The sequence below is a fragment of the Vanellus vanellus genome (genome assembly GCF_965231255.1).
Source record: "Vanellus vanellus genome assembly, chromosome: 18".
NCBI lineage: Eukaryota > Metazoa > Chordata > Aves > Charadriiformes > Charadriidae > Vanellus > Vanellus vanellus.
This window is the reverse complement of record NC_138923.1, coordinates 507,839-534,246: the sequence shown is the minus strand read 5'-3', so window position 1 is coordinate 534,246 and position 26,408 is coordinate 507,839. Positions and strand designations below refer to the sequence as shown.

The 26,408-nt window shown below is 60.5% G+C and overlaps 3 protein-coding genes across 4 annotated transcripts; 1 reads left to right on the top strand and 2 right to left on the bottom strand.

Annotated features, from left to right (window-relative positions):
* Positions 1 to 915: 915 nt before the first annotated feature.
* PAXX (PAXX non-homologous end joining factor) lies at positions 916 to 3,410 on the bottom strand (the record flags this gene model as incomplete). Its single annotated transcript, XM_082492588.1, is given in 7 exon segments — positions 916 to 1,366; positions 1,494 to 1,587; positions 2,090 to 2,161; positions 2,745 to 2,994; positions 2,997 to 3,041; positions 3,147 to 3,207; positions 3,319 to 3,410. Coding segments are annotated over 7 exon segments (654 nt in total). The 3' UTR covers positions 916 to 1,326.
* A 31-nt stretch (positions 3,411 to 3,441) lies between these two features.
* TMEM141 (transmembrane protein 141) lies at positions 3,442 to 5,168 on the top strand. Of its 2 annotated transcripts, none has more exons than XM_082492586.1 (5): positions 3,442 to 3,533; positions 3,664 to 3,730; positions 3,863 to 3,946; positions 4,123 to 4,254; positions 4,864 to 5,168. In XM_082492586.1, exons 1-5 carry the CDS (start codon positions 3,480 to 3,482, stop codon positions 4,941 to 4,943), a joined length of 417 nt encoding a protein of 138 aa, XP_082348712.1. In that variant the 5' UTR covers positions 3,442 to 3,479; the 3' UTR covers positions 4,944 to 5,168. The 2 variants fall into 2 exon arrangements, with proteins under 2 accessions (XP_082348712.1, XP_082348713.1); XM_082492587.1 differs by having other exon boundaries at positions 3,461 to 3,533; positions 4,123 to 4,203.
* Positions 5,169 to 7,749: 2,581 nt separating this feature from the next.
* On the bottom strand, positions 7,750 to 18,437 carry ENTPD2 (ectonucleoside triphosphate diphosphohydrolase 2; the record flags this gene model as incomplete). The annotated part of the gene is made up of 9 exons (XM_082492436.1): positions 7,750 to 7,998; positions 8,571 to 8,705; positions 8,985 to 9,104; positions 9,310 to 9,576; positions 9,996 to 10,223; positions 10,324 to 10,483; positions 11,129 to 11,279; positions 11,804 to 11,921; positions 18,327 to 18,437. 9 exons carry the CDS (start codon positions 18,435 to 18,437, stop codon positions 7,798 to 7,800), a joined length of 1,491 nt encoding a protein of 496 aa, XP_082348562.1. The 3' UTR covers positions 7,750 to 7,797.
* Between the last annotated feature and the right edge of the window lie 7,971 nt (positions 18,438 to 26,408).

The following is a 26,408-nucleotide window of genomic DNA, read 5'->3' as shown; positions in this document are numbered from 1 at the left end:
AACTGGCACCCCTGGCTCAGGTGCTGGCAGCAATCTGCATCACGCTGAGCCCGCAAATGCTTTCTCACCTCTTGTGCCACCATCCCTGCCTGGGCAGGACCCCCTCAACCTGCCCTGCAATCCCTCAAGCATCCAGATGGATGCAAGGGGGCCACAGTCACGGGCACCATCTGTACCAAAGGTGGGCGATGCTGAGGGCAAGGACAGGTGCTGGGGAGGAAAAGCTGCCCAGAACAGAGGGCTGCAGGGCAGAGAGAGGGCAGTGCACTGCAGTAGGCATCCCTTCAGCCTACCTCAGAGGCACACTGTGCCCCCCACCAGGCGAGTGACCCCAGGCAGGGCTATGCCAGGGCAGCAGGCACCACAGGATGCCCCCGAGGTGCTGCACCGGTGAGGGGAACCAGCACAGCCCTGCAGAGCCCTGGGAACAGAGCCAGGGGGCTGGCACGGCGGGGTGGACACAGCCCAGCCCCCATCGCCCTGGGTGAGGGGAGTGGAAGGCACCACCCCCTCAGAACCCACTGTTAGGAAACTCTCAGGAGCAGATTTGGGAGAGGGATGGGGGTGAAGCGGGGCAAGTCCAAGCCATGTATCAGAGCTCCCTGAAATCAATAAAAGCTTTGCAAGAGAGACAAGTGTGAGCCTGGAGTGACCAACCCCAGCAGCTTTCCTCCCTCGCAAGACTTCGCGCTGGCCTCCCCATCCTCTCCCAGTGCCTAGCAAGGACTAGGCACATTATCCCAGCTTTCCAGGGAGCTGGGGAGGCTCTAACCACTCACCCGCCAGCCCCCTGGCACAAAGCTGGCAGGAAAGAGAACTTCTCTGAGGCGGTGACCCTCCAGGTTCAGCTGAAATTAGCCACAGAGTTCCTGGGCAAGGGAAAGGCACAATGGACCGACACATCTGCACTGTCCCAGTCCCCAGAGACCATCTGGCTAAAACCATCTTTACTGGCAATAAGTTAAGCACATGCTATCTTTTTGTTACATAGCGATACAAAAATCTTAAAAAAACCCCACCAATTCATGGCAAGTGAGGTAGAGAGGTGGCCCCTGCCAGCAGGGAAGAGCTGCAGGGAAAAAAGCCACCGCTTCTGTCATCCCTGCCCCGCCTGTCCCCCGCAAAAGCCCTGCCACCGCACCAGCTGAGGGTCTGCTGCCCACTCAGACCTGCCAGGCACTGTCTCCAGTCCTCCGGGTTCTGCTTGCTCCATCCGCCTCTCTGGGCGCAAGAGGCTCAGCAGGCCAGGGTGCAGTGAAACCTCCTCCACGTGTGTGGTTGACAAGGCTCCGGTAGGGCTGTCATCAGGGGACAGGACAGCAGAGGTCAGGAGTCCTCAAAGTCCACTCCAGATGGTGCCTTCTTGCTAGAAGGAGATGGAAGAAGCATCACAGCCCAAAGCCCCACACTCTTCTCCCATGCAGCTACAGAGCAGAGTCCATTGGATCTCTGTGCAGTCCAGCCCCAGCACTCGGCTGGGGAGCAGCAGTTACCTTTTGAAGCCAGGGTTAATAAGAGACTCTCCCCGGATCTTCCTCTTGGCCGGCAAAGCTGAGCCAGCACCCCTATTCTTCCTGGGACTGGGTCCTGCCTCGGTCAGGGACAGGCAGGATGGGGATTACAAAAGGACAGCCGCTTGCTTTGGCAGCCCTGCAAGCCCCTCCACACCCAGGGTGAGCCTTCAGCAGCCCGGCCAGGCTGGCCCGGCTTCCGTGGTGGGTGAGGAAGGGCCAAGCCCCCCATGAGGGTCGCCTCTCCCAAAGGAGCAGGGAGCCGTGGATCTGCCATGGCCCCCAGTCTGGAAGAGCAACCAAGCCTGACCTCCTCCAGGAGGCTAGCAAGCAACCTGCTTGGCAATGCCCGGCATCTGTCCTGAGCACAGAGCATCCCAGACCCCCTGAGAGCCACTGCCCTGGCCCCTTCTGTGTCGGGAAGGGCACCAGAACAGTGGGTTGGCTGACAGCAGCCACAGCTGAAGAGACTCACAGTGTCCCGGAGAGCACATGGACACAGGACCAGCAGCCTCCTAGGGAAGAGAAGGCAAACAAGCAGCGGGACCATGGGAGGTGCCCCCCTGGCAAGTGCTTACCTGGCAGGAAGAGCTGCTGACTCCGGGCAGCGTTCTTCTCAGGGCTGCAGGAAGATGCCAGCGTCTCCACCACTGCTAAGACAGGAGCCAGAGCTTGTGACAACACACCCCAATGCAGCACCCCAGGCTGCCCCAGCAAGCTGCCTCCCCTCCACAGCCAAACTGAGCCATGTTCTCCTACCAACACTCCCAACCCAGGCTGCCGCTGCCCCAGCATCTTCCTAGACCCTTAAAACAGAGACCTCTGTAAGGCGATTCCCACACACAGAGATGACGGTGTGGTGCTGGCCATAGGGACATGGCTGTGTTTCTGCACTGAAACACAACACTGCATTCTCTGGTCCCATGCAGGGCCTCTTCTGCCCAAAGTGGTCAAGTGCAGACCCTGGCCAGCTATGGGGAACTGGCCAGCCGAAACAGGAAAAAGGTGGCTGCACCTCTGCTGCTCAGCCCTCCTGGCCAGTCCACGCAGGGCCGGCGAGGAGAAACCACCTGGGGCAAGGCCAGGGAGGCACAAGCCTTCCCCCATTGTTGGCTGACCCGGGTAACTTGGGGCACCTTTGGGTGGGGGGGGGATGATGCTGTGAAGGTGGCAGGGAACTGCCTGCCCTCCTCCTGCCTTTACCCTCTTCCAACACCCCACCCTCCTCCGGACCTTCCAGGCGTCTCTCCAGGCTCTCGATGCGCCCTGCCATGCCAAACACCAGCGCCTGGACCTGGCTCCTCGCCTCGGTGATGGGCAGCTTGAAGAGATCCAGGGCCGCACACTGGGCCTCCTCCTGCAGCTGCAGCGTGGCCTTCCCCTCGCCCAGGCTCAGCGAGGCTGCCCCCCGCCCCAAGGCCTCCCTGTGCGGGTGAGCCCGGGGTGAGGGGAGCCCTCGGCCGAGGGGCCGGCTCCCGGCGGTCGCGGCACCCACCTGAGCTTCGTGCCGTGCTCCTCCGGCAGGCACCGCTGGGGAGAAGAGAGGGCACGTCCCGAAAGGGCCTGCCCCGGCCCCCAGGCCTGGGCCTGGGCCTGCCCCGCCACCCCGGCCCCGGCCCCGGCCCCGGTACGTACGCAGCCGAGCGGCGGGCGGGCGCCGAGCTCCCCAGCCCAGACCTCCAGCGCGTCGGTCACACTGCGGGAGGCGGCGGCTCAGGCTGTGCTGGGGCCGAGCGGCCCCAGCCCGGCCCCGGCCCCAGCCCGGCCCCGGCCCCGGTCCCGGTCCCGGCCCCGGTCCCGCACTCACTAGACGGTGCCGGCAGGGCCGGGGCAGCAGTAGCAGAGGTACCGGGCCGGCCCGTCCTGCAGCAGGTGGAAGGGCCCGGCCGGCTCCGCCATGGCAGCAACGCCGGAAGGGGCGGGCGAGGCCTGCGGGCCCTCCCCGGCGCCGGGGCCGCCAGCTCCGCCATGGTTAACCTGGGGCTGCGGCGGGTGGAGGACAGCGTGGCCGCCAAGCACCCGGTGCGCCCTGCTGGGGCCAGGGGGAGCGCGGTGGGGGGAGCGGGTACTGGGGGGGCCGGGGATGGGGGTACCGGGATGGGGGTGTCGGGGGTCGGGGGACCGGTGCCCCGCGCTGAGTGTGTCTCCGCAGGCGCTGCAGCAGTACGCGGCCTGCCAGTCCCACGCCTTCATGAAGGGCATCGGCGCCTTCCTGGCAGGTACGGCCCGGCCCAGCTCCCCCGCGGTGCTCCCCGGTGTCCCCCGGCCGCTCCCCGGGGGCAGCGAGGGAGGTGGCAGCCGGGCGGGGGCCGTGGCCGGTAACGGCGCCCGGCCTCCGGGTTTCGGCGTAGGCAGCGGAGCCGCCTTCGCCGCGCAGAAGCTGGTGAACAAGAAGCTGCCGTACAAGCTGCAGTGGAGCCTGCTGCTGGCCGGGGGTGAGCCAGCCCAGCCCTGCCCCTTGCCCAGGCCGGCTCGGGGCTGTTTGTCCTTATCCTGGGGGGGTGATGTTCCCCTGGCTCCTGTCGCATCCCTGCTCCCCACGGCCGTCTGGGGCTCAGAAGCTGGCAGGTGGTTGCTGCCAGCAGTCTTGCGAGCATCTTGGTCTCTTTAGCCGCAGGGTCCCTTGCCAGCTATATGGTAACCAGAGCCGAGACACAGAAATGCTCCGACTTCTGGATTTACCTGGAGACAGGCAAGTCCCCGCAGGAGCATGCCATGGCTGGTAGGGTGTCTCAGCCCGCAGGTACGTTCACATCTCTCCCTACTGCTTTCCCTGGGCTTGTTGTGCCTGTTTCTTCCCTGCTGCAACAATTTGCCATTCCTGCCTCATTAATTGAGCTGGTGACTGTGCCAAAATCCCCGTATAAGTCCCACACTGGCACCCTGCAGCCGAGGGATGGGAGCAGGCCCCTGAGGTGGCAGCAGTGCTAGGGTGGCCGGAGTTCCCTGCCTGGTCTCATGGCTCCCATGTCCCTCCACGCTCCGGGCCCATCACCTGCACTGCAGGTACCTGCGGAGGGCTGGTGGCATGTGGCAGGAGCGCTCGCTTCTGCCTGCTGCCCTGCCTGTTTTGTGGATTCACAAGAGCCAGCATAAAGGGCTTGTTTGCTGGAAGAACAGGGTAGGGGATAGAGGGGGGCAGTAAACCCCTCCACACCCCAGTTGCTCCATGCAGTGGGCAGAACTGGAGTGGCTGCCAGCTGTGTTCTCCCACTGGTACCGTGAGCTCCCAAAGCTGGGCCTAGCTGAAGAGGCTTTAAATACTTCACCAGGGCTCTGTGGTTCTCTGCCCGCCCCTGGCAAATGCTCCAGGATAGTTGGGGAACCAGGGAGCTTGTTCTTTCTGTTGCAGAAAATCTGCCCAGCCTAGAGGACAGAGAGAGCGTGACACCACCAGTGAGGAGGAACAAGTACGGGGACGTTGTGGAGTAGCTAGCAGAGCACAGCGCGTTGTGCCCGTGTCCTGCTTCACCCCTTCCCGCCTGCTCGGCCTGCCTGTGCTGCCTGCGAGCCTGGTGGGCTCTGTAGCACTGCCTGGGAGCTCGGATGAGTTGATCTTGCAGCGAGAGCTTGGTGGAGGCACCGTAGGGGTTGCTGCCCCCCAGGTGGCCTCTGAACATCATGCATGGGGGGGGCGCAATAAAAGTCACGAGCTGAAAACACTCATTGTGGATGAAGCGAAGGCTGGTGGTGGGACAGGAAGAGGTGGGGTGCAGGTGGTAAATGTCACCCTGAGGCAACCTCTGCAGTAGAAGTTGGAGTAGAGAGTTCTGGTCCGTCTGAGGCCATGGCACACGCAATCTGACAGCACAGGGCTGTGAAATGACTGCAGGCATGGACGGGTCTGGGCTAAGCTGTGGGAGGGCAGAGCTGTTGCTGCGTGCTCTGTTTCTTTAGCCTAGCCGGTCACAGTGTCCCTGCCCCCATGGCAGCAAGGCTTTTCTCGCGTGCCCAAATGGGGCTGAGCTGAGCCCTGCAGCTGCGTGGCCTTGGGGGGTGTCCTCTCTGCCCCCGCAAAGGGGTGCACGTGTGCCCAGAGCCCCTCTGTGCGGTGCCTGCTGTGCTCTCAGGGCATGCCACCCGGCCAGTCCCAGACTGTCCATCCAGGTCCGTAACCAGCCGGCAAGGGAATGTTCCTGTCTCAAATCCCACGCATCCAGAAGGGCATGTGGGAAGATTTAAGAAGCCTCTTTTACTTCATTTTTTCCTAATGGCAAACTCCAAGTCATGACTAGGGCAAACGGGCTGCTCTTGGTGGATGTCCAGCTCTGATTCAGCTGCAGCTGAATTTCTTAGAAGGGGAAAGCCAGCCCGGGTTCTGGAAGCTAGCTGGTGTCTTAGAGCAGGGCAGCAGCGTTTCAGCTCCAGAGACCAAAAATGTCTTTCCACATGAGAGCTGGAGACAATCCCCAAGCCTCACCACGGGAGGGAGTCCCTATGCTGGGGAGAGGAGAGGCTGGGGGAGGAAACTGGGTTTGGGGGCTCAGAACATCATCTGAAGTGAAATCACGCTTGGCCTGTGCAGAGAGATAGGGAGCAGCCACCAGAACAGCTAGAAGCAAAGTGGCGGTGGGGAACAGGTGGGTTAAGCCAAGCACAGCATACCGGGAGCTCGGCTGGAGCGGAGAGCGGAGCTTGTGCCACCTGCAAGAGCAAGGAGGGCAGTGAGAAACTGCAGCTCTCGCTGGAGCCGCTCCTCTCCTGGGGTATGCGGAGGAACGCGGTGGGGCAGGAGGCTCTTTCCAGATGGGGTTGACAAGTTGGGACTGGCCCTGCACAGCTGCCTGGTGGCTGGGTGCATGCCGCGGTGGCTCTGAGTTGCCAGTGACTGCACAAACAAATTGCCAACCCTGCGGGCTGCTCTCCTGCCCTGCTTGGGTACCAGACCCTCTCCCCTGGGAGCAGAGGTTCCCTACGTGTTTTCCTTGCATGGAGGCTGTGGTGTGCAGTGGTGAATGAACGGGGCAGAGCTTAAGCGCTGCCTGCTCAAGCTTTTGGGGTGACTGGACCTCTAGCGCTTCGGAAACCTCAACTTTGCAACCATGGCTGGTTGAAACTCTTCCGCCTCCAAGTGGGCCTGAGTCTGGAGTGAGGTTTCAAGCCCGCCTTCGTCTGTCTTGGGGGATTCTCCAGGCTGGTAAAGCGTACGAAGCTTGATGACACCATCAGCACTGGGCAGGCGCCAAGGGATTGAGACCTTCAGGCTGAGCCTGACCTGTGTCTGTGTCCGAGTAGACCCCGTAAGTGGCTCTACCCCTGTGGGACAGCCAGGCTTGACCAGCCTGTGCCTGATCAAGAGCTACAGAGCCATAGAAGTGGTTACAAAGTTTATTTCTGATTATAAAAAAACCCAAACAACAAACAAACAAAACCAAACCTCTGCATGTTTGCATGTCCCTGTTCTTACTCCGTTGGGAATGGAGGTGCATCCTCCCAGCTGCCTGTCGTGGGGGTGATGCAGGGCTCAAATCCTAAAGCAGCACAAAGCCCCACTTCCGCAGCGAGCCCATTGCCGCTGCGCTGGCACAGCCACGCACCAGAGAGCCGCAGGGACCTTTTGTGCCATTGCTGGGGGGACGGAGGAGGCTCTGGCTGTGGCAAAGGCAAGACTGGCTTACGGACCACAGGAATGGGCAAGGCACCGTGTTTGGTTGCTGAAGCGGGACCTGGGAAGCTGCCTGCTCCCCACATCAGGTTGTTGCTAAGCCCCTACCCAAAGCCCCTGTGCTGAGGCTGGTGGAAGTCCAGGCTAAGATCTGGCCCTCAGGAAGGCCAATGGGGTTTGTGCATCGGCCAGGAGGACAGGACAGCATGGGCTCTGGGTGATGCCCAGCACTCCCCAGGAGGCAGGGCTGATGCTTCAGGGACAGGTGAGAAGTCAGGTATAAGGACTAGCATAAGTAATACTCCCCACCCACCCCATGCACATGAGCATAAATCCTGCTGTTGACTTACTGGCCCCTTCCAGCCCAGGTCTGATGGCAGAAAGATGCCCCAGGTCTGAACGTCCAAATCCCAAGCCTGCTCCGGGGTCTATCCCTGAGTAGCACTGGGGAACCCTTAAGCCCTTTTGCAGGGTCAGGGTCCTCTTCTGTCCCCCCCTTTCTGCAGCTTGAAAGCAAGGGGAGGGCAAAAAGGGACAGCTTTCCTTCTGGGCCAGGCAACATCAGGTATTGGAGAAGGACATCTCTGAGCACTTGCTGCATCCCAAGTGTTCAGGCCATGGAGACCCTGGCAGAAAGGATGGTGCTGGGTCCTGCAGACAAGGCCCACCCTGTCCCTGCTGTTAGATTGCACTGGACTTGCTGCGCCGGAGCAGGCAGACGGCAGTCACCAGAGATGTCAGGGTGGTGACCACAAAGAGTAGGATGAGGATGACCCAGTAGTTGTACAGCATGCTTTTGTGGGAAGAAGGCTTCTCCGCTGGGATCATGTTGGTGAGGTTCAACATGTAGCCCAACGCCCAGCCGATGGAGGTTTCTCCTGCCTGTGGAAACAGCACGGCATGGTCACTACCCTGGTCAATGCAGCTCCATGGGCCTCAAGGGACCTTCCAGGGGCCACCTCAGTGTCAGCCCAATGAAGGGGAGGGATCTGGGGGAGTCCACAGCATCCTGAGCCCTCGCTTCCCCATAGGTCCAGCTGACCCAGGGGCCGTCCTGTGCTGAGCTGGCTTCATCTGATGGGAGCAGGATCTTATCTGCTCAGGCCAGTCCTGATCTTGCTGCCCATCTCACAGTTTGTGCAGGTGAGGGCACTTGGCAAAGGTATGATCCCAACAAGCCTGAGAAAAGCATTGTTTAAGATGGTTGGTGTCTCATGGGCCAAGGAAGGACTGGAGGACCTGACTCCATGGCCACCCTACAGTCAGCTCAGCTCATTCTATTTTTTTTTTTTTTGCATCTCCCAGAAGGAAGAGAGTCCCATCCTGCCCTCGTTCCCCAAGCTCTCTCCTCACATTGCTCAGCTCTTTCTTGGTGTGGGATCATCTCTCCCCTCCTTTTTGGCCTAACTCCAAACAGACACCATGGCAGGAGTATGTGCTCTGGTGTTACCCACCTTCTTCTGGAAAGCGATGTTGGGGAAGGAATGGTTGTCGAAGTTGTAGCCTTTGGTGGTCAGCAAATAAACGAACGTGCTGACAGCGCAGTAATCCGACAGTCTGTTCTCCAGCTTAGGGGCTTTCTGGAGCAGCTGGGTGGGATGCATGGAGGGACAGAGAAAAGGGGTCAAGCCAGCAGGATCCAGGCTTTGTTTCTGTGGCCTGAAGCTCTGGGTGGTTGCATCTGGCTGGCCAAAGTGCTGCCCATACCCACCTGAGCCTCTCCTGGTCCCATGTGGGAGCTGTCACCCACCCTCCCCCTACTCCATGGGTGCTGGGACACCCAGTCACCTCCAAGGGCTGCTCTCAGAGCCTGGGTGATGCCCCACATGAAGCCGCCCTCTCCTCCCTGCCATGCCTGAAGAGCCCACCTCGCTCCAGCTGGTGGCACAGATGGTCTTGGCAGCATCCTTTAGGTCGCTGGGCAAGTGCACGGGTCTCCCCATCACTGTCTGGATGAAGTCCACTGTGTAGAAGAAGGCAGAGAAGGCCTGACAGAGGAAAGGAGGCAGCTGTGGGGCAGGCTCAGAGCAAAACCCTCTCACCATGAACAGCAGCCCTGAGTGGCCTTGTGGGCACAAGGAACTGCCCTTGGAGAGCCAAGGGTCTGGCTTTGCTGCCACGTGATGCTGGGGGGCCAGGGACACCTGCCCACCCAGCAGCCAGGAGACCACCCCAATCCATGCTAGGACTTACAATGAAGTTTCCCGAAACTTCTGGCTGGAAAATGCCATCGAAGGAGCAGCGGGAGAAGGAGCAGGTGGTGAAGTCGAAGAGCTTGCTGACGTGCAGAGCGCAGAGGCTGCCATTCCCGGTGCCAACCACAGTGATGGTGGTGTTGAGGGCAAGGCTGGGCCTCTCCTTCTCTGTACAAGGGCTGTCGTAGACGCTGCTCAGTGACAGGCTCTTGTCATAGCCCGTGGGCCAGCAGGGATGGTGGACAGTAGGTTGGTAGCTCCCAGCCTGTCGGAGAAGTGACACATGGGACATGTGAGCCATGCCATAGCCCCAGTTTCCCCTGTGCTGCATGGCTGTCCTGGCACTGCTGCCTGCCTGCCTCCATGTCCCTGCCAGGGAGATGTGGAGGAACTTGGGGAGTGGGACACAGAGCTGGCAGTTGCCACAAGCGTCTTGAGATGACTTGGGACATCCCGGCTCTGGCCAAGGGGTGCAACATCTTATGGAGAGGGCAGCAGGAAGCCTGGGGACCATGGGAGAGGATCAGGGGGCAAAACCCAGAAGTTGGCCGGGAAAGGTGTGCAGCTGGCCCCGCGGGGCTGTCCTAGAGCCGGGGCTGGGGGACTCCCCTGTGAAAATAGCAGGGTGAGGGGGCAACCGCAGGGTGATGACAGCTGGCATCCCCATCAAGCACATGCTGGTACCTGGAGAAGCTTTGAGAGCAGCCTCTTGAGGACCTGATCCCTTCCGTAACAGAGGAAGCTGTGGGTGTACACTTTGTACGCCTGGCCATACAACTTCAGCATCACCTCATTTCTGGGGTCTTCGATGGTGTCCCTGGTTTCAAAGGTGATCTGTGTGGAAGCTCCCCCAAAGTCCATGGCCCCCAAGGTCTTCTTCTGGGGCTGGATCCATTCCCCGAGCCACCCGCGCTGAGCAAGGGAGACAGGAGAGGGTGTAAGGATGTGATGAGCTGCGGGACAGCCTGGCCACCACAGCCGTCCCCGCTGGGTGCCATGCTCCCCTGCCCACCTTGATGAAGTTCTCCAGGAGGTAGTTTGCGGTGACCCAGCCAAAGACCCCTTCCTCTTCCCCTGAGAGGATCTTTGCCCCCCGGAAATTGAAGGGGTACGACTTCAGCGTGGCCGCCACGGCACTGAGGACGGCGTCCGAAGCCTGTGGGTTCGCGATGCTGCGGGCCAAGCAAGAGGGCACAGTGTCAGGGCTGCACCAGGGTGCCATGAGCGGAGCCCCCGCTGCCCGCACAGCCCTTGGGGCCCAGCCCCATCACGGCACGCGGGGTGGGAGGAAAGTGGGTCCTCCCCCAAGTGCCTGTAGCGATGTCCCCCTGAAAATACTCCCCTAATTCCCCTTCTCTCTGCTGGAGAAGGAGGCAGGCAGCAGGGATGGAGGTGATCTCCCTCCTCGGCCATACCCCGTGGCTGGGTGAGGTGGGCACGACTCCCTCCTCTGTGTGTTTTTCAGGGGGTAATGGCAATGGGTACAGGGGGACATTCCTCCTGGCTCGCCAAAAAGACTAGGTGGGTTAATCCCAGTGCTGGCCCCACGCTGGCCTCTTTCCAGCCAGGGATGTGCTGGCTGTGCCCTGTAGAGCATCTCCTGCTCTGGAAGGCCCAAGTACCTCTGCAAGGGACATGGAGCTGGGCAGCTGGGAGGGTTAGGAGCTTTGCCTGGCAAAGGGGAGATGTTGGAGTTGTCCTCTGCCATCTCCACCCATCATGGGTGGTGAGATGGCAGGGTGACATGGCAGGCCCCCCCCCCCCCCCCCCGCAGCATTTGAGACCAGGCAGCTGGCATGGCCAGAGCAAGCACTCACTTGAGCAAGCGCATGCCGGCCGTGGCACCCAGGTAGAGGGGGGTGCCCGCGTGCTTGTCCTTGGGCACGTCTCTCAGAGCCTGGTTCAGGCAGTGCACCAGGCTTGTCCCGGCAGCCGGAGGGTTGGAGCTGTAGCTGGAGATGCCAGGACCTGGGGAGAGGAAACAGCATTGCTCCCTGCAGATGGTAGGAAGGTGCTTGGTGGGAAGATGTTCGGTGGGAAGACTCTCAGTGGGCAGCTTTGCCCTTCCCAGGCTGTTCAAAAGGCAGGTGCTGCAGGTTTCGGTGGGCATGGAGCCACCCAGAGTCCAGCCACATCTCCCGGCCCCCGCCGCATCCCCCACTGCCTGACAGATGGGGAAAGGTTGCTTAAATAGAGAAAAAAAAAACACCATCCCTCGCTGGGCTAGGCAGGGAGCTGAATTGTTTCCTGGTGGTTCAGTGCATGCCAGGAAAAGATAAACCACAATCATGCACAGCTTCAAGCCTTGGGGGGAGATGGGGGAGGTTTAGGGAACAGAGGTGGACCCCTTAAAACACCTCACTGCACTGGTGAGTACACAGGGAGGCAGCTGAGCATGGCAGGGGCACTTTGCATGGTCACGATCTGCCCGCAGGGGACCTGACGGGCCCTGCCACCAGCCACCGGCTCCCGGGGACTGGGACAGCCCTTACCCTTCACGTCGCACATGCTGTGCTCGCTGACCACCCCGGTGTCATTCTCCTTGTCTGCAGGCCACTTGTAGACGAACATGGCCGTGTGGGAGGACCCGGCGTCCAGCACGATGCCATACTGTGGGGAGGGGGAGGCAGCGGGTCAGGCCAGAGGCTGGAGACCCCCCCAGCTGCCCCAGACCACCCTGAGGGAAGGCACTGGGGCTCAACAACCCGCTGTACCCAGCCGATCCTGCCCTGCCAGTGCCCTCCCCAGCAGCTTCGGGAGCATCATCCAGCAGTGGCGAGCGCTGCTCAGCCCAGCATGGCCATGGCCTTGCCCACATCTGCCTGCGCGGGCCCCTGCCCAGGGTGCGGCTGGGAGCGGGTGTTCTCCCCCGCCGGGGACACCAGCCACCCCCAGACACCGCCGGACACAGCACAGGGGGTCTGGCATTTTGGGCATAGGGACCCCCTTGCCTCCTCGAGCGCCCCCCACACCCCCGCTTGCTCCTGTCTCCCCACAGCATCACTCGTGGCCAGTGGGCACCTGTGCTGAGCCGTGCCAGGGGGTCCCTGGGGCCAGCGGGGAGGGGGACATGGGGACAACACCTGGGAGTGGCCCCTCAGGGATGCAGCTCGCCAAAGAAGGGCAGCCAGGCACCTCATCCCTCCTGCCCTTGTATGGCTCTGCCATTCTCCGGCTATAAATAACCCCGCTCCCTCCTGCCAAACAAGGTTACCCAGCTCCCAGGGAGGGGACGCCCTGTACTGCCTTCAGCCCCCCCCAGTCGGACCCCTCTGCCCATCACCCCCCCCCCGCCATCACCCAGGGGCTCGGGGCTGCCTGCGCTGGCCCCATCCGCGCCCTGCTGGAGCTGCTTCGCTGCTGGAGAGGAGGCTGCAAATTTGGGGAGGGGGTGTGCGTGTGGAAAGCAGCTGAACATCTCTGGGGGTGAAACCCCTTGAGGCTTAAACCTGGCTCCTACGAAGGCTCTGTCTGCTGCCAGCCCTGCCGGTACCCGCCTGGAGGCCCTGGGCTGGAGCAGGCAGCTCCTCTCCCTGCCCAGCATGCAGGAGCCACCTCAGCCCTGCCTGCTGGGTGTCCCTGGTCCCATCCCTGTCCCCATCCCTGTCCCCATTCCCACCAGCCGCAGGGCGGGCTCCAGCCCTGGTGGCTGCAGGGTTGGGTTTTGGCCAGCTCAGGCAGAAGAAATAAAGTGTCAGGGCACAGGCAGGGACGCCTGGAGTCCCCGCTTTAAATGGGTCCTCCCATTCCCACGTGAACCCATGGCCCCATACCAGCAGTGCCCCCTGCTCCCCCAGGGAACCATTTCCAGTGGGTGACCCCCCAGCCTCCCCCGGCTCCCATTAACTGTCAGTGGCTTGCCCCATGTTCTGGGCCAAAAGCTAGGAACCGGTGGAGAATTCCCCTCTGCGGCCAGACTGCGGCCGGCGTGCCACAGCACTGGTGTAGGGGAGCAGCTCCTGGTGATGCTGAATGCTGCAGAGAGGAGGAGGGGGGGAGCTCTGACAGCCTCCCCCTGCCCCGCAGCTGATGCTCCAAAGCACAAAGCTGGGGAGAAGGATCCCCAGTTTGGGCCATTTCTGGGCTGGGTGCTGGGGTCAGTGCACTGGGCAGCCTCGAGGGGCTCTCAGCCCCCTCCTTGGCTCAGTGTGCCACAGGCCATGTCCCCCCTGGCACTGAGTATCCCCCCAGGCCCTCCTCGCTGTAGCACCCTCTGCCTCGCCTGCCCCGGGGCCCCGTGGGCACCGCCTGCACCCCCGGACGGATGGGCAATCACCCACCAGGCAAAGCACAAGCAATAAAGGATGTTGAGGCTGCCCCAGCAAAGCTGCCTGTCCCATGTCACCACCAGCTCCCACCCCATGGTCCTTTCGGCATGTCGCCTTCACTGTCCCAGCCCTCACGAGCGGGTGCTGGCATCTCCGTGAGGTGTCCCCGGGGCCGGGGTCCAACCCCAGCAGACCCCTTGCCCGCCTCTGCCACGTGTGTCCCCTGGCATCCTGCGGACACCATGCAGATGTCCCTGGTGTCCTCACAGGGCACCACCCCATGTCTGCACCACTCCAGAAATCACCTGAAGTGACATTAGCATTAGCAGGGTGACAACACTGTCCCCAAACGGACAAGTCACCCCCAAACCCGAGGCTGAGCACAGCCGGGACACCGGGAGGGGTTTCCAGCCCCGGGATGACATGGGGGGGGGTGGCTGCAGCCTGTGGAAGGGGACGAGGCTGGAGACCAGGGTACCTGTGGGGTGGCAGGAGCTAAGAAATGCTGGAGCAGGAGGCAGTGAGGATGACCCGCAGCACCGGGAACACCGCAGGGGTGGGGACAGCCCGGTGGGAGCAGCATGCACACATGTAGGTGCACATGTGCATGGATGTGCGTGCATGTATGTGTGCGTGTGGTGTTTGTGCCTGCAGGGGTGGGTGTGCGTGGGAGGGGTGTGCGTGGACATATGCACGCGAGTGTACATCGAGGCGTGGAGGTGTGGGGAGGTGTGTGCACGTGGGTGTGCACGAGTGGGGTGCACAGGCCCATAGGTGTGCCGACGCGTTTCTGTGCACGTGGGTGCATGTTTGTCTCTGCAGACGTGCATTTAGGCGGGTGTGCACGCGTGGGTCTGCGTGGGCATGCATGCGAGCGTGCACCCCTGCGGGCACGCGTGTCGGTGCGTGCGTGCCTGGGGCAGCGGCACTGCCTGCTCAGGCCCGGGGAAGCGGAGCACACATGGCTGCAACTGTGGCTCTGCCACCAGCGCAGGGTGGCTGGCAGCGAGGGGCGCCGACCCCGCACCGCGCGGACGTGTCACATTTAGGGTGACAGTGACAGCATCGGGGCAGGCTGCAGAACCAGCCGCCCCACGCAAGCGCGTTCTGGTGCCCTTTTGCTGCCAACGCCAGTGGGTCGGGGTGGGGGTGTCTCCTTTGGGATCCGGCGTCCGGGTGGGCAGAGCCCATCGCTGCCAGGTGTGGAGCAGCAAAGATGGTCTTTGAGACAGCGAGGGATGGTCTGTGGGACCCCCTGACCAGTGGTGGCCTGGCCCCAGTGGTGGAGGCAGCAGCGCTCAGGCCCAGCCGAGGTAATGACATGCGGCAACATGAACCGCCGCAGCGCGGTGGACGCTGCCAGGCGCAGGGAGTGCCCGGCGCCCAGCCAGCCGCCGACGCCACGGCTGGCTCCCTGGCTGCCGGCATGAGAGGAGCCACCACTGCCTCGCGCCACCCCCCTCTGCCCCGCTCCCAGGGGACACGGGGTTTTGCACCCCAGCCTGTCCCGTCCTCCCCAGTGGCGCTGGTGGCAGTGAGCAGGGGTGGGAGCCACGTGCACAGGCGCGTGTGCACACAGGGGCTAAGGCAGACCTGGATGGCCAAGAGGGTCCGCAGGGATGAAGGAGAGGTCCCGTCCCCTCCTCCAGACCCTAGGGTGCACACACGCCTCCAGCACCTGCATAGGAATCGGGGATGGGGCCACCCACAGTAGGGCTGTGATGGGACCAGCCGCTGTCCCAGCTCCTGTCCCTGTCCCAGCCCCTCTGCCCGGGCATCGAAGCCACTGCATCACCCAGCGCAGAGCGAGCTGCCATGCGGGCTCCACCCGTGGCCAAGCTGTGGGCTCACAGCCACGTGGGTGGCACAGGCAGCTCATCTGCAGGGGCCCTACAGACAGGAAGCCCAGGGAGGGAGAAACACAGCTGAAAGCCCATCTCATTAGTGATTCGCAATGTAAGCACTGCCCTCAGCTCTTCCAGCTGATGTGTCCCATGCCTGCCAACGAGCAGGCTGGAAATGAGGGCTGGAGGGACACAAGGATGTCCTGGCACACTCCTGTGCTGGTGCCTGGCTCCCACCATCACTCTCATCTGCCCCAGCACGCTCAGCTGCTGGTGCCTCGGGGTTTGGCGGGGCATTGCACACATGTTCGTGGTCCTGGCCCCAGCCCGTGGGACAGTCCACAACCCCAGCATCTCCTGGTAGCACAGGGATGATGGATTTTTCTGACAACAGGATCCCCTGAGCAGATCCTGGTGGTTCTGCAGGGCTGGGGGACACGGGGATCCCCAGTGCGGCCTCTCACTGGGACAATGTCCCTGTGCTGCCCCAGCCCCACTGTGTCCTGGTCACCCATGGCCCCATAGGTTCTGCCCCACCACAGCACCGCTCAGCCCAGCCCAAGCCAGGGCTGCTCAGTCCTGAAGCCCCCGCAGAGGGGACACAGAGGGCAGGGATGTCCCCAAAGGCCACAGGGCAGCGAAGACAGGAGTAGGGCTCATGTCTCCTGGTGAGTGCACGGCTCTGCCCAGAAACATCCCACACACCAGGGGAGGAGGCAGAGGGAGACGCTGAGAACTGCCCAACTCGCTGCAGCATGGCACCATGCCCCATGGCTGTGCCTGAGCCTCCAGCTCCCCACCCCACAGGCTCTCTGGGCGGCCCCACAGTGCAGCAGGGGCTCAGCCCAGTCCCACAACGCCCCACCTCCTTTGAGGACAGTGAGATCTGTGGGACCCTCAGGTCTGCAGTGGGTTATGATGACTTTCCTTCCCACCTTAGGAGCTACAGTTCCCCTGGGATGGCTGGTAGAGAAAAAGCCCAGCGGGTTTTGTAACGGCCAGTGAAAAGATTTGCCAAAAGAAGGGTTGTCAAGAGAAGGGAACAGCTCCGAGCTATCAGGCAGCGGTGCTCTACACTCCGCTGCAGACCCACGAGGGAAGGAAAACGCCGCACTCCTGGGATCACTCCCTCTGGCAGCAAGATAAAGAATCCAGGGTATTTTTAGGGCTATATTCCAAGCAAAGGAGCTGGAAAGGGAAGATGTGGAGCTGTAGCTCAGCAGTGAACAGTGCTATCACCCAGCAGCTGCTGCTACAATCGACTGAACCAGCAAGGACCGTGCCTTTCCCAGGCGGGTGGGGAGGATGTGCCCGGGGTCCCTCAAAGCAGGACCAACCTCCTCTAAATCATGTCAGCATATTTTGGGCTGAGTTAGATTAAGACAAAGCTTTGCAGCCCCGGAACAGCCCCGACCTTTGTGAAAGAGCAAACCTCCTCGCTGCCTTCCTGGTGCCAGCCCCATGGGAACAGGCACTGCCGTTGCACCGGTGCTGAGCTCCGGTGGGCAGTGCCTCACCACACACACCGCGCTGCACCTCACATGTGTTTGGCACATCCAGGAAAGATGCAAGACCTCAGGTCCCAGGGCCGGGCGGTGCAGCCTCAGGTGGAGCAGGGCCAGGACCCACATGAGCGTTCGGGGATTCTCAGCCCCAAACCTCACCGCTGCCTGCAGACTGGAAGGTACTACCACCCGGAGAGGGAAAAAGCACAAAAAGGCTCAAAAACTAGATTTCTGGGAATGCACCTGGCTTAAAAGCAAATCTCCAGCTTGGAACCAGGAGGAGAAAAGACTTCCCAGCACATAGGGCTTTCAGCAGCAATCCGCCTAATTCCCCTATGTGCAAAGAGAAAATCCGTTTTGAAACCAGCTGCAGGCACTGCTCAATACGCCCCAGCACGTGGCAATGCACGGCAAAAAAAGGTGTTACAGGGAAAGAGTTAATCATTGCTAGTTATACTAACAGCAGTGAATATCATCTTGGCTAAGCCAGCTCATTTTCTCAACCTAATCTTCATTACATCTGACAAACCCGGAGAGAAGGCAACACATCTGGCATTCAGGCTGGCTCAGAAAGTTTCCAAGACAATTGCTTGGGAGGAGAAAAAGGGGGTTTTGGATGAACCATTTCCCAGGACAAGAGCCTGCTCCCCATGGAATAGATCCGTCTGTCACTAGAAAAAAAAAAAAAAAACACCAAAAAAAAACCAACCAAAAAAACCCAACCAACCAACCCCCAAAAAGACTTTTTTAAAACAAAAGACTTGGGCTGCAAGAGAGTCAACTGGGGGACTTGGCCAACAAGAAATTGGTTGGGAACTTCTTTCAGCATCTGAATTTACAATGAAAAAGAAACAAAACGCAGCTTGTTTTCATAGGGAAGTGCATCTCTCCTGCGGCAGCGCTGGCTCAGACGATGCAGTTGGAGCCCAGGAACGCAGGGTGACACTGGGGTGCGCAGGGGGACCCCGGCCCCCGACACAGCCGCGGGAGCAGATGCTGACACGGCTGCTTTCGCTCGGGGGAGGCGCAGCCAGACATGCCACCGCTATTTTTTAGTGTGTCCAAAAGATTCCTCTCTCGAAGAGCAGGTCTGAGGCTGTGGGGCTGGGCAGCTGGGTGTCCCCACAGTCGGGGGGGGGGGGGGGGGGGCTCGGTGCCTCGCTGCTGGACCCTGCCACCCCCACCCCGCAGCTCGGGGACACCCCCCCTCCCCCAGCCCCGGGTGGCTTCCCGTGACGCCGGGGATCCCCTGGATGCCGGAGGCTCTCCCGCACCGGGCATCCCGCAGATCAGGATGCCCACAGCGGCTCCCTCAGCCCCCGGTAGCCCAGGTACCCCCGGTGACCGCTGTTCCCGGTCCCCTCCGTGCCCGGTGCCCCCGGTGCCGGCCCCGCTCACCTTGAAGCCCGGCGGGCCCCGCGTGTCCCCGGAGCCGAGGCACAGCAGGAGGATGCCCAGGAGGCAGCCGAGGGCAAGGAGAAGGAGGACGGCGGCGACCCGGCGGGCCATGGCGGGGCTGGAGCAGGGGCAGGTGAGCGGCTCCGCGGCGGCTGCGGCGGCTCCTGCTGCTCCTCCTCCCCCGCAGCCTCCTCCTCCTCCTCCTCCTCGCCCGCCTCTCCCGGCTGAGTCACCGCCGCCCCGGCCCACCCGGGCGGGACACCGGGCTCCGTCGGGCTGCGGGGGGCCGGCCCCGGGCTGCGGGTCCCGCGGCTGCCCCTGCCCCGGGCTCGGCTCCGTCCTCCCCGCCCCCCCCCCCCCCCGCCCCGGGCATCGCCCCTGCCCGGGATCAGCCCCATCTCCCCCCATGGGCATCACTCCTGCCCCGGGATCAGCCCCATCTCCACCTGCGGGCATCACTCCTGCCCCAGGATCAGCCCCATCTCCACCCGTGGGCATCACTCCTGCCCTGGGATCAGCCTTGTCCTGCTCACTTCCACCTCTGGCTCAGCCCCAACCTGTCCCTCCTCCCCAGGCATAGCCTCTGTGCCCAGGATCAGTCCCATCCTCTCCCCCCACCAGGCGTTGTCCTTGACCCAGGACTCAGCCCCATCCTGCCCCACCAAAGCATCACCCTTGCCCCGGGGCTTAGCCCAGAAATGGGTTCAGTAGGATGTGAGAACACCCTGAGTAACAAAAAGCTCCAAGGAAGTGTCTCACCCAAAGCTATGAATATATTACTGCTTTTAATCATTACAAGGAGTTTGTGACAGCCCTGAGGAGTCCAGATATATATTGAGATTGTTTTTAATATGGTCACAAGTGAATAATGTAATGTGTTTCCACGTAGAGCAACGAGCCAAGGAAGGTTGGGCCCCTGGCTCTGAGCTTGCTTACACAGAGGGATAAAACAGTGAACAAAATAATAAACAAGGAGATATCACCAAGGAGAGGAGGCTGAAGGAGGACGCAGCTTCCAACCCAGCTGGGTTGCAGGCTGGAGGGTCACACTTCAGCTGCTTGCAGCCTGTCTCACTTTTTAGGTTTTTTTCAAAGCAAGCCACTTCTTCTGCCGCTCACAGCTGCCCTGCACGGAACACGCATTGCCCCAGCGCTGGGGTTTCCGCAGAGCTCCCCGCCACCGCCGCGGTACCAGTGTGCAGAGGCGCTCGAGGGGCCCAGCCTGTGCCAAAGGCTTGTGGTTGGGGGCCCTTGGCCCCGACGTGCTGCTGTGTCGCAGAGGCTCTGCCGCTGGAGGTCCCGCCAGGCACGAGCTCCAGTTTTGTCCCCCAAAGCAGTGTCCAAAGCAGAGTCTGGGGAAGAAAATGGGTAAATAGAGGCACAAAGAGTGACCCTTGCCTGGCCGGTGCCCATCACTGCAGTGCAGGGCTTCTCCGCAGGACCGCTGTGTTCAACCTGTGAGTGTTTGCAGGTGTGTCTACCTCCTCACTTCAATTCATCAAGCATTTAACCTCTGGAAAACCTGTGTCGATCAATTCTGAGACATTAGTATACTGATTTATGTGAAAAAATTATTCCCCTTTACTGCTGCTGCTGCTAATACCGCAGGAGACCATAGCCTTGGCTCTGAGGATCTGCAGAGCATCATTTCCACTGCCTTCCTGCATCACTGCTGACTTTAAGGCTCTTCTCAAGTTTCCATGGGGAAATACCTGCCTATTTCTCACTTTCCTTGCCACCTTTCTCATGTGTCCAATATTTTTGAGGCACACATCTGCAACCTGACAGGTATAGCCGCACCAGGGATTAACAAAGAAGTAGAAAGATCTTCTCTGGATTGCACTTAATCCCTTTCTTAATATCTGCCAAGCCTCCTGTTTGTCTTTTTGACTAGACAAGCAGTGAGAAGAGGTCTTCAGAGACTGAAAAGGAACTACAAATCTCTTCTGGTAGTGAGCAGAGATGGGGCTGGGAGAGCCCTGTGGGGGTAGGGATGGTCCTTTCTGTGCTCCTCATCCTTATTTTGCTTTTGGGGACTTTGAAGTAAGACCCTTTCTGGCAGGCAGTTACTTATGTGGTGGGAACCTACCGGGATTTGAGTGGAGCTGTGAGTGTCTTCCATACCTTGGTCTTGCGCAGACTTGGCCTCCCTGTTCCCAGGTAGCCCGTATGCGGCATGGAGCAGGGGGTTTGCATCCCTTCCCACTGCAAGAGGGGCTCTTCCTCCTCTGCACGGGGTCACATTTGCCACCCTCTGCCCAGCCGCACAGGGTGGTGGTGGGGGGGGAATTGAGCCGAGGTCTGAGGAAGCCTGTGCCCAGCCCTGCCCCATCACTGGTGTCTCAGGAGACTCAACCTCCAGCACAAACTGGGAGGAGCCAAGAGCTGGGGCGAGTTGGGCTGGAAATGCTCCCAGCCACGCAAGGGCAATGCCAGCCACGTGGATGACCCATGTACAGCTGGAGAAATATCCCCGCGAGGGTGCGTTCAGGCGGGGAGCACACCGACTCCGCTGTCCCGAGTTTAGCCTGTTCAGGGTCAGACGCTGGCCGCTTCGGTCCCAGCGAGGGGAGGCTGCCACGAGCAGCCATTTCTCATCACGCCCCGTTTACAGGAGGCCCCACCGGGCAGGAGAGCAGGCAGGGCAGGGTGGCAGCACCTCTGCCCGCACCGTGCAGGCAGCCCTGGCCACTGACAGGGAGAGCTCAGCCGCGTCCCCGAGGAGGAGCAGGCGCCTGCACTAGGGTGGCCACCCCAGGTGGGCACTGCCTGGCAAGGAGCATGAAATGAGCTCCAGGAATGAACAAATTCAGTGGGAAAAAGAAAGTGAGGTGCAGGGAGGGCTTTCTCTGCGATGGAAGATGGAGCGAGGGATCCCCCGATGCCATGGGAAGGAGAGCGTAGCTTTGTTTGTCTGAGGAAACCAGGGACACGTGGATTTCGGATGCCAGGAACGCAAAGCTGGCACAGATGTCACCTCTGCGGGACTCCAGGTTGTGAAGCAAAGGATCTGCCTGAACGAGCAGGTTGGATGCACAAGCAGCTGCGTGGGGAGCCGGCCTGGCGCAGCCCGGTTGTCCTGCTGCCCTGTCACCTCTGCCACCCTGCCACCCTGCCTTCTACTGCCTCCCTGCACCCTGCCACACTCCGTGTTGTCATCGAGCTGCACAGCAAGGCAGGGGCGGAGGAAGAGCAAGGCCAGGTCTCAGCGCCCTGTGCTCCAGTGGACAGCAAGGCTGTCCGGTGCCTCTGGCATCCCACTTCATGCTTCATGGGGGCTTCATGCCCCCGGTGCCTTGTCTGCTCTTCGCCGGCTCATGTCCAGCTTTTTGTCCACCCGTATCCCCAAGTCCTTCACACACAGGGCTGCTCTCCATCTGTCCGTCTTGCCTTGAGCGTCCCCAGGGATAGAGGCACACGGTGAAATTTTAGGTAGCCTGCTTTGATAGCAGCGTCCCCGCTGGGCCTGTCCCCACCCCAGGGGACTCGCAGCTGAAATATTCACTGGGGACAAAGTGGCAGGTGGGGAACAAAGAGGAGAAGGTGGGGAGCGCGTTACTCACCCAGCAGTGCAGGAGAGCTGCTCTCCCGGACAAAGGAGAGAAGTTTTTTCTAATCCACCTCTTCCAACAAAAGCACCTGACCTGGAGCCACCTGGGTGAGGGCTGCCTGGGTTGAACGAGTGATTAGTGGGGAAACTGGAGCAAGAGAAGGGACTTGCTGGCTGGCCCTGGGAGATGGCACCTGGGGATGGTGAGTTTGCTGGTGGTGGGGCTCAGTGCTTCTCAATGCCTTCATTAAACATGGACAAGCACGTTTGAGAGCACTGGTGGGCGGCACTGCAGCTCCATATGTGGTTGGGAAATAACAGGAAGAACAGAATGAGCCTGGAGACAATGCAACGGGCCGAGATCCAAAGGGAGGGATTAGGGACTGGGCTTTCTGCGCCCATCTGCAAGCTCCTTGGCCAACAGCAAGTGGAGATGCATCCAGGAGCATTCAATGATCTTGGGATTAGGATGAACCACCGGTGTGGGCCAGCCATGAGCAATCCACCAGCAGTCCCACGATGCACTCGAGAGCTGCTAAAGCAAAACACTCATCTCAGCCCCACTGGGAGGAGCCCCAGGGCAGTCCCTGTCTGCTCCCAGGGGAGCACAGGAGGGCAGTGGGTGCCCTGGTTACTCTGCAGAGGCACTCAGGGCAAGGAACAGCAGGTAGAGAGAGGGACTGGTTGGAGAACAGCACAGTCCCTGTGGCAGCCAGCAGCACATTTAGGATGGCGGGAGGCTGTGAAGGTGTCCCCAGCAGGAGCTTCATGGGCAGCTCTTGAGCGGTGGGTGAACAAGGGACAAGGGCAGGGACTCGCTCCTTGGTCACAGGCCGGGCTGAGACTTCTCTCAGGGCCCTGTGCTGTCATCCATGGGAGGGGAAGTCCCCCAGCCCTGCTCTCAATCCCAGCCTTAAACTTAATCCCAACCCTAACCTTAATCCCAGTCCCAATCCCAGTCCTGCCTGGGAGCAGCACTGGACCCACAGCCAGGCGGAGGGATTGTAACCTGCTCCCAGTCCCCAGGGCTCAGCCTGGCCAAGCTCCGCAGTTCTCACTGGAATAGGGAACTGGACTGACCCAAGCCTGGGGACTCGGCTGAGAAATCAGGTGTAGTTTTTTGAGATCTCAGGCCAGCGCAGGCCAGCCACCCCGCCAGCCCAGAGCTGTCCCTTCCCCAGGGACCTCCAGGCAGGCTGAGTCCTGCACCAACCAAAGGACTTGGGTATCGGGGCTTCCCAAACTGCTGGTGCTCTCTCTCTCCCCAGTGTCTCATTGCCTTTCATGGGGGAGTCCCAAAATTGTACGAGGTACTGGAAAAACCTCTCAGCAGCCTGTCCCGCTGGGGAATCCCTCAGCCCAGCAGAGATGTGTCTAGCCAGGGCCAGAAGGATGCTTTTGTCCAGGATGCACCCACCCACATCTCCACCTGCACGGTGTCACCAACACGGCGAGAACCAGGCAAGGTCTGGCGAGGGGAGCGAGCGCCGGTCCAAAATAGCCGGGGGTGCCCACACTGGTCTCCAGCATCAAGCAAGGCACAGCCCACACAGGCAAGGTATTTTGTGGTTTGTTTTTTTTTGAGTCTGTGGGCAACAAGACTGCAAATCCAACCAGCGTTTCCATGGGTAGAGGTAAAAAATAAGGGGGTGCAACAAACCAAAGTGTGACTGAGGGCAGCTCCTGCTGAGCCAGTGGCTTTGCATCAACAGCCCACGGGTGGGAGCTCCCCAATGCACTCGAACCTCGGCTTCGCGCCCAGAGCTTTTCCCCTTACAGGCACTGAAGCGTTCCAGGACTGGAAGGATCCCAGTGTATCCAAGGCTATAATCCTCATCCTGGCAAGGATGCTTGCCTGGAAGGAAGATCAAACCCAAGCACAAATCTCCATTCTTGCCTTACTTTCTAAAACCTTTTCTCTCTCCTGTTTCCCAGGACAACGTCTCTGCGCTGCCAGCTCGGGGGGGCTCCCATGGGACAGGATCTGGTCCCTGTTGCCCTGGCACCAAACAGCCAGGAAATAGTCGGCTTCTTCAGAAAAGCCCCACCAGTTTTCCCTGGCTGCCTCTCCAGGAGCCCTCTCGTTACAGGGCAGAGGGCCGGGAGACGTCTGGCCACAGGGTGCTTGCTCCTGGCAGGGCAGGCGTTGCAGTGAGGAGCCACCATGGGCTGGAGGGCATCCTGTGCCATCGGCTCCGTGGCTGTGGCAAAGCACCTGGTGGAGCCGCTTCCCCATGTTCATGGTATGAGGCTGCGGATCCCAGCACAGGATCCTTCCCCCGTGCCATGGTCCTAGGGTGGAGGTATGCCGGCGTGTGAAACCCCGGGGCCATGGTTGCATTCCACTGGCTCGGTGCAGCCGCCGTGGGTTCACCTTTCTTTAGGGATGGGGTGTGTGGGCAGGACGGAAGCACACACCATGAAGGAAAGGCGCACCATGCACAGACCCACGTGGGCAGCCTTGCCCGTGGGGCTGATCCCCATCCTCAGCAGGAGAGAGGGCATGGTGGTGGGGTGGGGACAGAGCTGGCAGGACAGAGGGGGAAATTATGTTCTGCTTGGAATAAAGCAGGCAACTGCTTGCCACTTTTCTTAAAACTGGCCAATGCTACCCAGGGCCTTCAAGCATAAGTGAGAAACCACATTTTGAACCACCTCAGCTCCCCACCACGAACACCAGCCCCATGGCCAGCACCGGTGAGCAGCTGGGTGATGCGGAGGTTGACCCCTTGCCCTGGCTTTCGGGGCAGGAGGCTCGCTGCACTGGGTGGCCCATGGCCACCACTGCCTTCCTCATGCAGAGCCGCAGCAAGGATGGGCTCCCGTGCAGGATGCCGAAACACGCAGGCTATCTCTGCTGGGCCCCCGCTGGAGCATCAGAGGGGCTCTGAACAAGCAGGGGGCTGTTGGGGGCAGCTGTGGGGGAGTCCCTGCCAGGGCTGTGGCTCAGCTTCCCGCACTTCGGAGGTGAGCAGGACCATGGGCCACTGCAAACATGCCCCTGTGGGCAGCAGCAGGCAAGCAGAGCATGGCGGGGGGAGGAGGGGGGGCATTGGGATGCCCACAGCCATGCCTCCTCCGCCTGGGGGTGTGTGCAAGTGCTGCAATCCACTTTCCCCCAAAATCCACACCACTTCCTGACCTGAAGCGGTCTCTTATTCCCCAGTGATCTACATTTAACCCAGTTACATAAGGAATTTTGCCCCTTGAAGGTCCAAACAGGACCTGTTTCTCCATTCTTGGTTATTGCATTGATCCACAAAGAGAATTCAGGTAACCTGGAGGTACGTGGTTTGTATAGCATCTCTCCATTAGCTCTCCTGTGCAATGAATTTGCTCTTTTCCCATTGCTGTTGCATGGAGAAATTCTCTGTTCTGAGGTTCCCACAAGTCCCTAGAGGTTTTAGGGACAAAACTAACATGTTAGGAGGACTGGAGGGCTCTGTGCAACCACCGCCCTCCCACCGTGCCACAGCAGCTAGCTCGGGAGCTAGGACTATCTCTGTTAGGGCATAAGCCACCTTCCCATCACCATCCTGCAGCTATGCAATAGCATGCCCCAGCCCAGCGAGGTGACACTGCTCCAGCATCCTTTTGCCAAGCTCTGGGAAGAGATGCAGGAAGGTATCAGTTCAGCCCAATCCCATTTTGCACCAAGCAAGATAATTTTGCTTTCCTCAGATGCTTGCAGCTAGTTTTGAGGACCAGCATCCCGTGGAGGGTTCCTACTTACAGAGGCGTAATCATGTCCCTCGATGCCGTTGCGCAGTGCTGCAGCTGGAGAAGCTGTCCTGTCCCAGGTTGACTGCTCCTTCAAATCTTTGTCATCAAACTGCACTTGCTGGATCCAAAACCTCACACTGGAAACTCACGTCGAGGGAAAGGAGGGGTCTCTCCTCTTCTTTGGCTTTAATAAAACGTAGACTCCCAATGCAGGCTGAGGATCCTTGGTGGCCTCCCCACGAGGTTGGGGATGGCCAGCAGAGCTGTCCCGCAGCATCCCACCCCCTCCCTGTGCCACGGTCCTTCTGGGGAAAGCTCTGCACTGGGGAGGCATCCCATCTGGACTCCTGGCTCTGCCAGTCCCTTTTCCTACTGTTTTCCAGCAGAAGTTGTGAAGCAGCCCCAGCACAGCAGCTCAGAGCCCCGTACCTGCGGGTGCACCCAGCCCTGGACAGACCCCTGTCAGCCTGGCTGCCCAGCTTAGCAATTTCTAAATTTAAGTGTATTAGTAGTGTTGTCTCTCACCCTAATAATGGAGTTTCCTTTTGATAGATGGCTACTGTCTCTGTGTAGAGGCACACAGCCCTGAGGATCACCCTCCAGCCAGCGGGCATGTTTCCAGTCCTTTCCACACCCCAAAATGCAACAAGAAATCTCTGGAGAGCCCTTTCCTCTGCCAGAGCACCAGGGCTTGCTCCAGCCCCAGCTGACCATGATGTGCTTTCTCTTCCCAGCCTTAGTCCAAATGGCATTTTCCCATCCTCTCCCCACCAAACTGGTGCATGGGCAGACACATCCTTCCCTGCCTG